Source organism: Budorcas taxicolor, chromosome 19 (assembly GCF_023091745.1).
Source record: "Budorcas taxicolor isolate Tak-1 chromosome 19, Takin1.1, whole genome shotgun sequence".
Taxonomy (NCBI): Eukaryota; Metazoa; Chordata; class Mammalia; order Artiodactyla; family Bovidae; genus Budorcas; species Budorcas taxicolor.
Window position 1 is genome coordinate 32,871,645 of NC_068928.1, and position 13,320 is coordinate 32,884,964.

At 44.2% G+C, this 13,320-nt stretch overlaps 1 protein-coding gene across 1 annotated transcript; it reads left to right on the forward strand.

Moving 5' to 3' along the window:
* The first annotated feature begins 1,483 nt into the window (after positions 1 to 1,483).
* ZNF287 (zinc finger protein 287) lies at positions 1,484 to 12,844 on the forward strand. Its single transcript, XM_052658395.1, has 5 exons — positions 1,484 to 1,886; positions 2,555 to 2,655; positions 4,320 to 4,446; positions 4,884 to 4,970; positions 10,583 to 12,844. Exons 1-5 carry the CDS (start codon positions 1,484 to 1,486, stop codon positions 12,136 to 12,138), a joined length of 2,274 nt encoding a protein of 757 aa, XP_052514355.1. The 3' UTR covers positions 12,139 to 12,844.
* Positions 12,845 to 13,320: the final 476 nt, after the last annotated feature.

Consider the following 13,320-nt stretch of genomic DNA (forward strand, 5'->3'; position numbering starts at 1 on the left):
TTCCTCTAGAACTCAGGCACCAACTTTCTCAGGTTGATTCGCGCAGGGTTACAACCGCCCCCCATCCCCACCCCTCTCATCCGCACCCCTTTTTCCAGATACTGTTGCTCTCCGACCTCTCTCACAGTTATCTACCAGACCTGCCTCTGCCCGGGGGAACTTTAAAGCCCGCTCAGAACTTCGCCGGCTACTGAGCAATTCACAGTGGGTGGGTGGAGGCGGTTGCCACGGAAACGGGTTCACTATCCGCGGCTCCGGCCCGGGGGCCGGCGCGGTTTCCGATTGGCTCTGCGGGCGCGCAGCGTCCTCCCTGCGCACATGCGCAGTGGTGCCGAGGCGAGGTCGCGACGGAGCCGGGCTCGGTGGTTCCGGGCCGGGCTTCCTAGGACCGGGCTGGGCGGGCGGCTCCGGCCGAGGCTCCGTGCCGCCTGGGACGAGACCTGGCGGGCGGAGGCCCCTCTGCAGCGCGGAACCGAGCCCGCCACGCAGGCGCAGCGCCCGCCGCCATTGTTGCCCGGGGCCTCTAGGGCCGCTCCGCTGCGCGTCCGCCGGTCCGGCCACAGGTTAGGATGCGGGCGGCCTGAGGGGTGGGGGCTGCGGGGCAGACCCCACGCAGCTGCCCGCGACCTTCAGACTGCGGAATTAGGGGGACCCCGCCGGGTGAGGAGGCCAGGGGCGTCTCTGCCCTGCAGGCCTAGTGAGCAGCCGGCTTTAGGGGACACTGTGCGGTTGAGGGGGGCTTGGAGGTGGAGACCGTGGACAGGTGGTGTCAGGCCTGCAGTGAGGTTTTCCGTGGGAAAACTGGTTCCAAATTCCTAAGGAATTGTCCTGTAGAAGCTGTGCACGGGCTTCAAGTCACACGGGTCCCCTCTGCTGCTTTTCTGTCCCAGACCTCAGGTAGTGATGGGCTTGGACTGGCCGCCATCGATACGCAGAACAGGTGGATGGCTCGCCCCTTTTCCCCACCCTTGAGCGCTTTAAAAAGTTCTCCGAGTTTGTTCGAAGTAACAGATTTGCTGTTGTTTTTGAGAGTCACTTCAGTCATTACAGCTTGTGTAATATCAATGACTAAAATACTGAGGCTTTTTTTTCTTTTTTTTCCTGTACAAGTTAGAAGTTTGACTTGTGTTTTTGCTCAGGATTCAAGTCGTTGCATCTAGCACCACTCTTTTATGGCCGTCCCAACTGGTGCCCAATTGGTAAGGTCTCTAGGTGGGCTGTTGGTTTGTGTGTCTGTCAGAGAGCTCCAGGAATTCCTGACCTTGTGGTCTATTCCTGTGTTTCAGGGTCTCTTCCCCATCCCTACGAGTTCTGGGCTCAGAATTTGTAAGCAAGACAGCTGACTCCTCCTTGCCTCTGTTCAGCCCCTGGCTGCAGCAGCCCTCTGTAAATGTCTTGGTGGCTCTAGCATGTGGCTTCAAGCACTTGGCTCTGACCTGAAGAAATAAAGGCTGTTGCCAGATTGACTCTCCTGTTTGTAGCAATGTTCTCCCCAAGCAGGAGGACGACCAGTTCTTCTCGCGCGCAAGTCCTGCTAACATGGAAGATGGACAAGGCTCAGAGTGGACCCCGAAATGCTGAGAAGGAAATCCTCGCCTTGAGACTCCTGCGTGACACTGAGACCTGTCGGCAGAATTTCAGGAACTTCCCGTACCCAGACCTGGCCGGTCCTCGGAAAGCCTTGAACCAACTCCGAGAGCTCTGCCTTAAGTGGCTGAGACCCGAGATCCACTCAAAGGAGCAAATCCTGGAGCTGCTGGTTCTGGAGCAGTTCCTGAGCATCCTGCCTGGGGAGGTTCGGACGTGGGTGAAGTCCCAGTACCCGAGGAACAGTGAGGAGGTAGTGACGCTGGTGGAGGACTTGACTCAGATTCTGAAAGAAGAAGGTAAGACTTGTAGGGCAGAGTTGGGAGGAGCCCAGGGTGGTACAAGGAAACAGCCATCACGTCAGAGAACAGTCCTTGGAGGTGATCAGGAGAACAGAGCTCAGGGAGTGAGTGAGGACCTGCTTCACCTGAACCCCCTTCTGTACGCATTCCCCTTCTACCTGCTCAGAACCCAGCCCATGTTCTCTGAACGCAGACGATGTGTCTTGTAGAACAGTGGCCAGGCACAATAGATGACCCCTGTTGCCTCAGGAGGTTCCCTACAGATGTTTGAACCTTTTGCCAGTAAATAATTTGTTTTGTGAACTGGATTTTATTTAGTTTTTTAACTATGCTTCCAAATAGCTAGGAAAGTGTCCAGGGAATATTTCTTTACTAAGTGAAAAGAAAACTCACAAAATTTCTGTCACATGAGAGTTTAGTGGGAAATTGTGAGTTTGGCACCTATTCTGAGGAGTCCCAGAGCAGACTTGTTTTTGAGGCCTGCGCCAGGGTCTTCAGGTGAATCACTGCCCCTTCCCTCTAGTTCTTTGAAGCAGGGGTGCTGTTTCTGGTTTCCTTCTGACTCCTCTTCACTTTAAGAAAACATAGACATCTACTGGTGAAGAGTTTCCTAGGCTCTTCAGACACCTCTGATCTCCATCATTGTCTCTCTCTCTTTTTCCCAGCTGCTCCTCAGAACTTCACCCTTTCCCAAGAGACCCCAGAGGACGACCCCAAAGGAAGACAAGCTTTCCAGGCAGGGTGGTTCAATGACTTGGTTACCAAAGTGAGTGTCACTTTCTTCCTTTCTAAAACATTTATTTATTTATTTATTTGCCTGCCGGGAGTCTGAGTTGCAACACTTGGGATCTTTAGTTGCAGCATGTGGGATCTAGTTCCCTGACCAGGAATCAAACCTGGGGCCCCCTGCATTGGGAGTACAAAGTCTTAACCATTGGACCACCAGAGGAATCCGAGTGTCAGTTCCTTCTGTGATTGTGTGGACATATTCTAACCTGGCCCTCTACCTTCTGTGACCCCAGAAGTCCTATCAAAGGCCTAAGCCTCAGTTTTCAGCTTAAGTCTCCCTGGCCTGTTAAGGTAGGTGAGTGCCTTTTACAGGAAACGGGACCCATTGCTTCTTCTGATCATCCCTTTCCTTACCGTAGGAAGGGGGTGCTATTTTATTTTCAAGGAGCAGTATCACATGGAGGCTAAAGCATTGACCTCCAGAGCCATGTGGGTCTAGATTTGGTTCCGGGTTCTGCCATGGAACCGGTGACTTGGGGCAAAGATGCTTAACTACTCGTAGCCCGAGTTACTCAACTCCAATGAAAGAATATTCCTCTTGGATTGTGAGCATTAAGTATTATGAGACCCATTAGTCTGGACTACAGTAAGTCATCAAGAAGACCACAGTGAGATTAAACAACAGTTATTATTTTTCTTTAACAGGTAATTAAAGGCCATGACTTGTGCAGTGTTCCTGTTAATTATGAGTTTCTGTTATCTTCAGGAAGAGCAGCTCAGGCCGTCTTAAGAGAAAGGTTTACTGTAAAAGTATATGTGGTCTAAAATTGATAACCAGGGTAAAATTATTATTTGTAGATAAAATGAATGTTTACAAAAAACCTGAGGAAATCAAGGGGAAAACTGTTAGAAACAATAGTGGAAAATTTGAGTAAAGTGACAACTGCAGAAAATGGCTTACAAAAATTAATCATTTTATTATTTACCTGAAAAAATCAGATCATAAAATGAAATAAAAGATTCCATTCATAGTATTATTCCCTCAAATTTAAAATAGCCAGAACTCAACATAGTGTAAATTTTGCAATCCTGTGTTATTCTATGGGACATGAAAGAAGAAGCCTTATATATTGTAAAATTGTCAGCTCTCCCTAAATTTTACACTTAACTGTGATTTGAAAATCCCAATACAGTTTTTTAAAGAAAGAAAATTTATTTGAAAAACATGTGAGAGTAACCAAAAAAAAAATTTTTTTAACAAAGGAAGAACAGAAGGATGCTAACTTTACCAGACTGTAAGATGTATCTGTAAGTTCAGTAGTTCATTGTGGTTATAAGTACCAGTTTTATTTTAGAAAGAGGAAGGGCCCTGCTTTCCATAATAGAACAGACAAAATATCTTAAAATGTCAAATTATAACGCATTTTATTAATTCATAAGACAGCACTTGAAAAACCGAACCTTGCAACTCTGTCATCTATGTTCACATCCCTTTCTTCTTTAAGATGGAACTGCCAATGCCTGCACTAAAAATGGTAAATTTTATTTTATTTTCATACTTCTAGGCCATTTGAGTTTGCTCATCCGTACACTGGGTGAGTATTGGGTGGTAACCCTTAGGGTCCTGCCAGCGCTCAAGACTCTGTGGTTCCCTCACCATGCACACGCCTGTGCCATCACTGTGCCCTTCCAATGTTTCAGGAATCTATGACATTCAAAGATGTGGCAGTGGACATCACCCAGGAGGACTGGGAGCTCATGCGTCCTGTGCAGAAGGAATTGTACAAGACCGTGACCCTGCAGAACTACTGGAACATGGTTTCTCTCGGTGAGTGTCTGTCTGTGCCCCGCAACCACACACATACCAGAGTCTGTCTTTCCTCAGCTCTCAAAAGTGGGTTGGGCCTAGAGGTGAACATGCTCATCTGTTCAGGCACAGAAACAGCCAATTTCTGCTCCCTTTTCCCAGATGAAAGGTTTCAAAGTGAAAGGTCATCAGGAACCACGATGCACGGCCCCCCAGGACCGCCACCCCACGCCTTGCCCAGCGCCTGCCTCCCCCACAGTCTGCACACGCATCCTCCAGGGTGGTGGGAAATTTTTGTCCCTGCTCCAAAAGGGCAGTGACCTCATTCATGAGATCGTGTCTGTGAACCGTTCTTTTCCTGTAAGAGGTCTGTCCTCATGGGTAAGAAGGAGTCAGTTAATAAAAGTAGAATGACTGTTTATCTCCAGGGTAAAACTCATTTTGTTCCTCCTGGACAGGACTTACAGTGTATAGACCAACTGTGATCCCCATGTTGGAAGAACCATGGATGGTGCTAAAAGAAATTCTAGAAGGCCCAAGTCCAGGTGAGAGAACCACCAGTGGACAAGATTCTTTGTGCTTAAAAGCCTGTGTTATCCTAAGTGTGTGAGATGTGTTTTTAAATATGGCTGAGTCACTCACTGTACACAGAGACACCCCAGCTTGTCAAGATGACTGAGCTGCTCGGTGATGCTTCTTTCCAGATCCCATCTTCAGGAAAAGATTACCATATATCATCTTGTACTTCTCCATGACCCTTGGTTTCCCTCTGTTAGAGCTCTGTCTGGGGCTTTGCTTGTGTTCCCTCCCTGTATTCTTAAGTACGCATGAACGTCCCCTAAGATCTTAAATTTCAAACCCTTTCGACATCTTTTTGAATTTCTTTTACTCTATTGACAAAATCCTGTATCCACCTGCCTCCAGTCTCCTACCTCAGTTCTTCGTTTTTTATTTTCTAATTAGTTAAAAAGATAACATGTTGACAAGACCAGAAACTGCAAAATATATAAAGCCAGAGCTATACGGACAGAAGTCTCTACCTGTTTGCCACATTCACACAGTTCCTACATCTGTGTAGTCATCTGTGGATTGACACCTAAATGACTATGCTAGTCCCTGATGATCTTTCATTTAAGGTTCGTAGTGTCCAGTGAAGATCCTTGCTTTATTACATTGCAGGTTGAAAAAGGGTGATTTTTCTAATTCTTGATCTCTTCGAAATTATTTATCTTTAAAAAACAGTTATCCCTCCTCTCATCCCGTTCTTATGTGTGCGTGTCACTATGGACTAACGGAATTTTTTAAAATTCAGTGTATTATTGGTCCATTCCCTTTGTGGGGTGGGGAAGTTGCTTTTGATTATCAGTTGTCCCAAATGTGGGTGATGGCCGCCTTTCAGCCCAAGGCCATGTTCTTTTGAGGCATTTCCATCCATGTTTCAGTGCTTCCTGGCTTCCTGGCGGAGGATGGTCTGCAGGCACACCTCATGCCCACTTTAGACCTGGAACTTCTCTGAGGAACAGTGGTTCATTGTAGTGGAGATGAGCGATGAGAAGCCAGAATCTGGACAATGAGGGGGTGTTCACTATCCTGGGTACCATTGCTTCTAGATTGGTTCAGTAGGTAGAGCTGTGAAATATGTGTGTAGGTTTCTTGAAACATGGATTCATACTGGTAACTCAAATTCCAGTTCAGCATCACAAGGTCCATCTTGTACCTTCCCATATCCATTTTCTACTTCCTTTCCCACACAGTGAGTCACCTGGTTCCCAGCATCAGTATATCTGTTTGCTCATTTGCTCTGTCATAATAATACACACAAGAATGGTTTCAGAATTATATCGCTGAAATAACAGACTGTTCAGGTAATATTCAGAACACCTTCTTGTCCTCAGGAAATATTCCACCAAGGATACACAAGGATATCTACCAAGGATGGTGGGTTCAGAGTTACTTGAATTCTTCCCTTCTGGTTTTCTTAACAGTTTGATGTACATTTAAACTTGTTTGATTCCATCTGGGTTCAGTTTTAGTATTTTCTTATTTCTTGATTCTTTTTTATTTAATCTTACATTTCTGAGTCTATAAAAGCATTAACATGGTTCAGAAGTCAAAAGTGTAGAGAAAAGCATGTGCTGTCTTCCGTCCTGCCCTGTTCCAGCCCACTCTGTGCAGTTTACTCTGTTCACTTGTCTCTGGTTTATCCTTCCTGTATTTCTCTTTGCAGAGATAAATCATAAATATAGTCTTAGCTCTCCTTTTGTGTAGAAAAGAAGTACATTGTACTCGTTTGCATTTCCTTTCCTATCCACCACCCCTCCTTTTTTAAGGCACTAACCTCTGGTTGTCTATCAATATCAATGCTGGAATATAGTAGTAACAGTAAATTAAATAGTAATGACAGAGAATAATATGCTCCCTTAGAGGTGATTGCTTCACTTTTTTAAAAAGTTAACTTTATCTGATCACCAGGTATTTTAAGGGTGCTACCTGACAAACTAATTCTTCTTATAATTTATGGCCTATTGGCTTTAGTTGGCAGAGTGACACAAAATATACACCAAATTATTTAGGGAGTGATTTCAGCACAGTCTAAATACTGAGAAAACATGTGGCAGAATGGAACTACCCCTGCACTGCAGTCAGAACAGTCTTCTGGGAGGCACTGCCCCTCTGGGGCCACTTCAGTTTTTCAGATGATTCAGGTTGAATTAAGGCTGTAAACCCCCAAAAGGGGGCCTATTGGTAGGGGGTGGTTTGCTCCCACCAAAGAGCACAAAACTGAGAAAGGCAAGTTCCTCTTCTCCTTCAGTTGAGGTGAGCTTTGCGTTTTGTTTGTTTTTCTAGCCCATCCTCTATAAAGAGGGTGTGGCACAGAGCATACAGGCTCCTGCCCTCTGCCCCTCCTGGTTGGCTACAAGCTCTGTCTTCTGGCCCCCAAACCCCTTGCACCCTTAATGGGCAGCTAGAGGCCATCAACAGGATGAAAGAGTTTTTCAGGCAGTCAGCATCAACCTCCAAGACTCCCAGTCTTCTGCTTTTACTTGATTTGGGGCCTCTAAGGGTTTTACTTTCTTAGTGGCTCAGAGTGGTGTAAGTTGAACCTTTGATTACAACATCTCATCAGTCATACTTGAGGAGTGGGATCTTTGATGACTCACAAATCGAGCATCTGTGTTGGTCTCTGATGGCCAGTCCTGTCTTAGAATTTCATGGTTCTTTACATCATACAGGACCACCTATTTCTTCAGGTTCAGACCAGATCTCCCCCCATCCTTGATATCCCTCCCTTGATAGCCTGATCAACACTGATCTCTTCTGCTAGAAATATTACACCACTGTGTGATACCTTATGCTTTTAATCCATCCTTTCTGGTTAGTTATATATACATATTTAAGCCCTGCTTAGTGGTCTCATTAGTTTAAGAATGTGTGCTTATAATAGCGATTTCTTTGTCATCATCATTCAGGCTTGTTAATTATAACTTTATTTATTTATTTATTTGGCTGCACCAAGTCTCTAGTTTGCAGCATGTGGGATTTAATTCCCTTACCAAGGATTGAACCAAGGCCCCTTGCTTTGGGACCTTGGAGTCTTAGCCACTAGACCACCAGGGAAGACCCTAATTATAACTTTAGTACTTCCTTCTTAGGTGTATGGAACATTCTGTCATAGACTGATTCTGATCACATAGAAGCTAAGCCCAGTTTCTGGGACTATCTTGTCTTTATACACACACATACACACTACTTGTGTGCTTGTGCTCAGTCGCTCAGTTGTGTCCAGCTCTGCGACCCCATGGGATGTAGCCCTCCAGGCTCTTCTGTCCATGGTATTTTCCCAACAAGAATACTGGATCAGATTGCCATTTCCTGCTCCAGGGGATTTTCTCAGCTCAGGGATGGAACCCGTGTCTTGCATCTCCTCCGTTGGCAGGTGGATTCTTTACTGCTGAGCCACCTCAGAAGCCATATATATATGTGTGTGTATATGTGTGTGTGTCTATCTATATACACATACACACACGTACACAAACACACACACATATACACATACATGCTTTCTCATGCATTCCATTAACATTCTCATTTTATTTTTTTTAAGGAGGGAGTAATAAATCCTGGTTTAAGAAAGTTGTTTTTAAAGTTTTTTTCCACTAGATAAAGTAATACATTTACATTTGTAGTACTAAATAACAAAGAAATACAGGCAATTTCTTGAAAATCAGAAAATATTTTTGAAGCTTAAAAATCCCATTGTTGGCATCTTGATAATATTTACCTAGTTCTAATGAGTTTTCATGTTAGTCACAATACTGCTTTTTTCATTTAATATTACTCCTAAGCATTTTGTAATGTCTAATTTTTGTATTTGAATCAAAGTAATAAAAGTAGTGTGTAAATCGAAGCAGCACAAGGCAGAGTAATGAACTATATGTCTCCCTTTCCTTAACCACATGTATGTGCAGGCATGCAGAGAACGCTGATCTGAGGGGAGAAGGCCCTGATTTGGGGTGAGGAGTTGGAGATACACATCTTTACACTGATGGGATCTTTCCCTACATACCATTTTCTCTTTTTTTCCTGTTAATATGTCCTGCACACTTCTTCATGTCAATGTACCTACTATTCCATTATCTCCTATTCTAACTAGTCCTTTATTGATGGATGAGTCTACTGAATGGATATATTTGTAAATATCCTGCTTTGATCTGCATCTTAGAAAGTTTCTGAACAATCCATTATTGTTTGTACTGTATTATAAACTCTATTTGATGTTTCATTATATAATTCTTAATATTTTCAAGTTACAAGTTTCTTACCTGATTTCAAAGGTGTAGCTTAGATTTGTTTTCAGTCATCATAATGAAACATAGGCATCAACAAATGAATATTTGATGGCTTTGCAATCAGGTTTTGGGCTCCCTGTGTGTGTGTGTGTGTGCACACATGCGCATGCTTTCATTTGAGTTCACCGTTTTACAACAAGGTATTGTCATTTATTTTACCAGGTTCACTTGAGTGGCCTCCGTATCCAGAGTCTTACGCTTTTTTCTGAAGGAAATGTAAAAGAAGGATAAGCCATTTCCAGAGTTTGCATCTGAGTTGGAAATAAACACACAAAACTATGAAATAATGTAAGGCCAACTTCTGCCATAGGCCCAACATTATATTAAGTTGAACTATATGAAACTGCTGATATTCTGCCATATTGACCTATATACAAGGCAGTTTTGTATGATTCAACTTAATCTGTACTTTAGGATTCTAAGAAGAAGAAAGAAACATGAGCTGGGCCATAAGCATCTTTCTTAATAGGTGAAGGTGTCATAAGAAAAATCTGGAGTCTGGAATTAGTGGCACCTTCAGAAGATGATGAGGACACAGTTGTAAGTTATGTGGATAACGTGGAACTTCAAGGTGAATGTGAGGTGTGGAAGAGGGAGAGTACAATAGAAAAGGGTAGATTATTTGGGGCGTGAGTACCGAATGGAGGTATTTTAACTGTTTTTCTTTACCTTTCATCCTTTAAGCCACTGATCCTGAAACTTCAGTGTGATTTAAACCTCCTGGAGGGCTCAGTCCTACTCCCAGGGTTTCTACCTCAGGATGTCTGGGAGGGTCTCAGTCACTTGATGTGTTTCAGGTGACAGTGATGCTTACACTGAGGGTCTGGACCACTGCTCCAAGGCTGTAGGAGTTACTATAAGAATTAAAACAGGGACACACGCCATGAAACTGCCCAGGATATCATGAGGATGTCCAGGGTAGATTGAAAGGGTAGGGGTGGTGACAGCCAGCCTGCTTTATGACCTGTTATGTAAATTAACTTATATGATTATAAATGATTATGTAATGGAAGTCATGCCACGTTGTTCATCATTTGTTTTCACTTCTCAGCTCTGTTGCCTGACCTCACCTATTCTAGTAACTCCACGCTGGTGTTAAATAGAGAGGAGCTGCTCCTCCTTCAACTATTTAGGCCTGTTATCTGCTGTTTTATCCTCCTTGCCTGAACATTGAGGACCATGTTATGGGGCTGTCAAAGCCACAGTCTTTTTAGGCATTTTTATTCATGTTCATTATTTTGTTTCTACTTTAATAGTTTCCTTCTCCAAACAGGAAGACTTTTTTATGTGTATTTTTTAAATTTCAGAATGGGAAACCAAAGCCCAAGAGTATACTCTGGTGGAAAATGTTTCTAAACTCAAAAAGGATGGAATCAAGCTCATCAAACTGGAAGAACCCTCTGACTATGATGACAGAATGGAGGGACAAGCGGCAGAGACCTTCAGGAGAATTCCCACCAAAAGGAGACATTTCAGTGTGAAGAAGTCAGTCCTTTCACAAGAAGATGGTCCTGTAGAAGACTATAAATATGATATATATAGAAGCGATTTTGAAAAGCATTCAAACCTAATTATGCAGTTTGGTACCCAGTCAGACAATAAAACGTTCATGTACGATGAAGACAAGCCCTTCAGCCCCGGCGTCGTACACAGGAAAATATACCCCGGAGAGAAGCCTTATAAGTGTAAGGTGTGTGGGAAGAAGTTCAGGAAGTACCCATCCCTCATTGCACACCAAAACAGCCATGCCAAAGAGAAGTCTTACGAATGTGAAGAGTGCGGCAAAGAGTTCAGACACGTCTCATCCCTCATCGCACATCAGAGGATGCACACAGGGGAGAAACCCTACGAATGCCACCAGTGCGGGAAAGCCTTCAGCCAACGTGCCCACCTCACCATCCACCAGCGGATCCACACGGGAGAGAAACCCTACAAGTGTGATGACTGTGGGAAAGACTTCAGCCAGCGTGCCCACCTCACCATCCACCAGAGAACACACACGGGAGAGAAACCCTACAAGTGCTTGGAATGTGGTAAAACCTTCAGCCACAGCTCATCACTCATTAATCACCAGAGAGTTCATACAGGAGAAAAACCTTACATATGCAACGAATGTGGGAAGACCTTCAGCCAGAGCACACACCTCCTCCAACATCAGAAGATACATACAGGAAAGAAACCATATAAATGCAATGAGTGCTGGAAAGTATTCAGTCAGAGCACTTACCTTATTCGACATCAGAGAATTCACTCTGGAGAGAAGTGTTACAAATGCAACGAATGTGGAAAAGCCTTCGCTCACTCCTCCACACTTATTCAGCACCAGACCACTCACACTGGAGAGAAGTCCTATATATGCAGCATATGTGGGAAAGCCTTCAGCCAGAGTGCAAACCTCACCCAGCATCACAGAACACATACTGGGGAGAAACCCTATAAGTGCAGTGTGTGTGGGAAAGCATTCAGCCAGAGCGTCCACCTTACTCAGCACCAGAGGATTCACAATGGAGAAAAACCGTTTAAATGCAACATATGTGGGAAAGCGTATAGACAAGGTGCAAACCTTACTCAGCATCAAAGGATTCACACTGGAGAGAAACCCTACAAATGCAACGAGTGTGGAAAGGCATTCATTTATTCCTCATCACTGAATCAGCATCAGAGAACTCATACTGGAGAGAGACCCTATAAATGTAACGCATGCAACAAAGATTTTAGCCAGAGAACATGCCTTATTCAGCACCAGAGGATTCACACAGGAGAGAAGCCCTATGCGTGCCGCATATGTGGCAAAAGCTTCACCCAGAGTACGAACCTCATCCAGCATCAGCGCGTCCACACAGGTGCCAAAAATCGAAACTAATGCATCCGGGAGACTGCGCATAGGTTTTCAAACCTAATCGTTCTACATTTTATTTTGTACTCTGCTTGTTGAAAACATTATTCAAAAGAAGTGCAATATGGGTTAGATTTTCACTCAGCAGAAGTATCAGAATTAGTGATGGGAGTATAACCTATTTAAATGTACTGTGAAATTTCAGATGAAAACATTCACTTCATAATAACCTTTATTTGATACCGGTTTAGTTCATTCCAGAAAGAAACCCTAGGAAAGGAAGAGTGCCAGAAACCTGTTCGCCACTAACTCAGAACGAGTTTCAAGTACTTCTTCATGAGGCCTTAAGAATGTACTGTAACAGGAAGGCTTCCATCCAGTAGAGCTTCCACACCAGAGGGTAATCCCAGGGTGACAGAACAGAAGAGCTGCCCTCCGGCCTTTAGTTCTTCCCAGCTTTGAAGCCTTAAATACGTAAAGGGCCCCCTTCCCTTTTCCTGTTATGCCATAACTGCTACGTGAAGCCAGTAGGTTTGCCAAAAAAGAAAATGGTTGAAAGTATGTTAAGGAAGGACTTCTGTGTGACCACTCTTTATGTTTTCCTCTGAATACTGAGATGTTAAAGGAAGAGCAGCCTAGTGAAAGATGATCTCTTAGGAGAAGCTAATGTGTCTAACCCTTAGACATGTGCACAAATTTTCTTGAACAGGCAAAAATTAAACAATTTAAAATTTAGATATGTTTAGTATCTAAAACATAATAGCCTGAGTCTCACTAGTTTCTGACAGGCTTCCCAGGTGACTCAGTGGTAAAGAATCTGCCTGCCAGTCAGGAGACGCAGGAGACCTGGGTTTGATCCCTGGGTTGGGAAGATCCCCTGGAGGAAATGGCAACCCACTCCAGTAGTTTTGCTCCAGGCAATGGGGTTGCAAAGAGTTGGACACAACTGAGCACACACTAGCTTTCAACAGCTATCATCCAGAAGAAAAAAAAAAGTACAGTTCTTAACCCCACCTCCCATCTGATTCCTAAATTCACAGTTCCGTTTTTTTCCCCCCATCTGACTCCTAAAATCATACCCTAAGGCTCCCCCATGACTGTCTTACTGTAGAAAGTCCATTTCTTCCTTTGAAACATGTTTCTTGAGTGCCTGCTGTGCTCAGGGCCCAGAGCTCCTAGTTGGATCCTTCCAGGGCTTACCTGCTTAAA

Coding starts and splice junctions, on each gene's coding strand:
- ZNF287 (XM_052658395.1), top strand. CDS start 1,484: ATGTTCTCCCCAAGCAGGAGGACGACCAGTTCTTCTCGCGCGCAAGTC. Junction 2,656..4,319: donor TCAATGACTTGGTTACCAAA/GTGAGTGTCACT, acceptor CCAATGTTTCAG/GAATCTATGACATTCAAAGA. Junction 4,447..4,883: donor CTGGAACATGGTTTCTCTCG/GTGAGTGTCTGT, acceptor CCTCCTGGACAG/GACTTACAGTGTATAGACCA.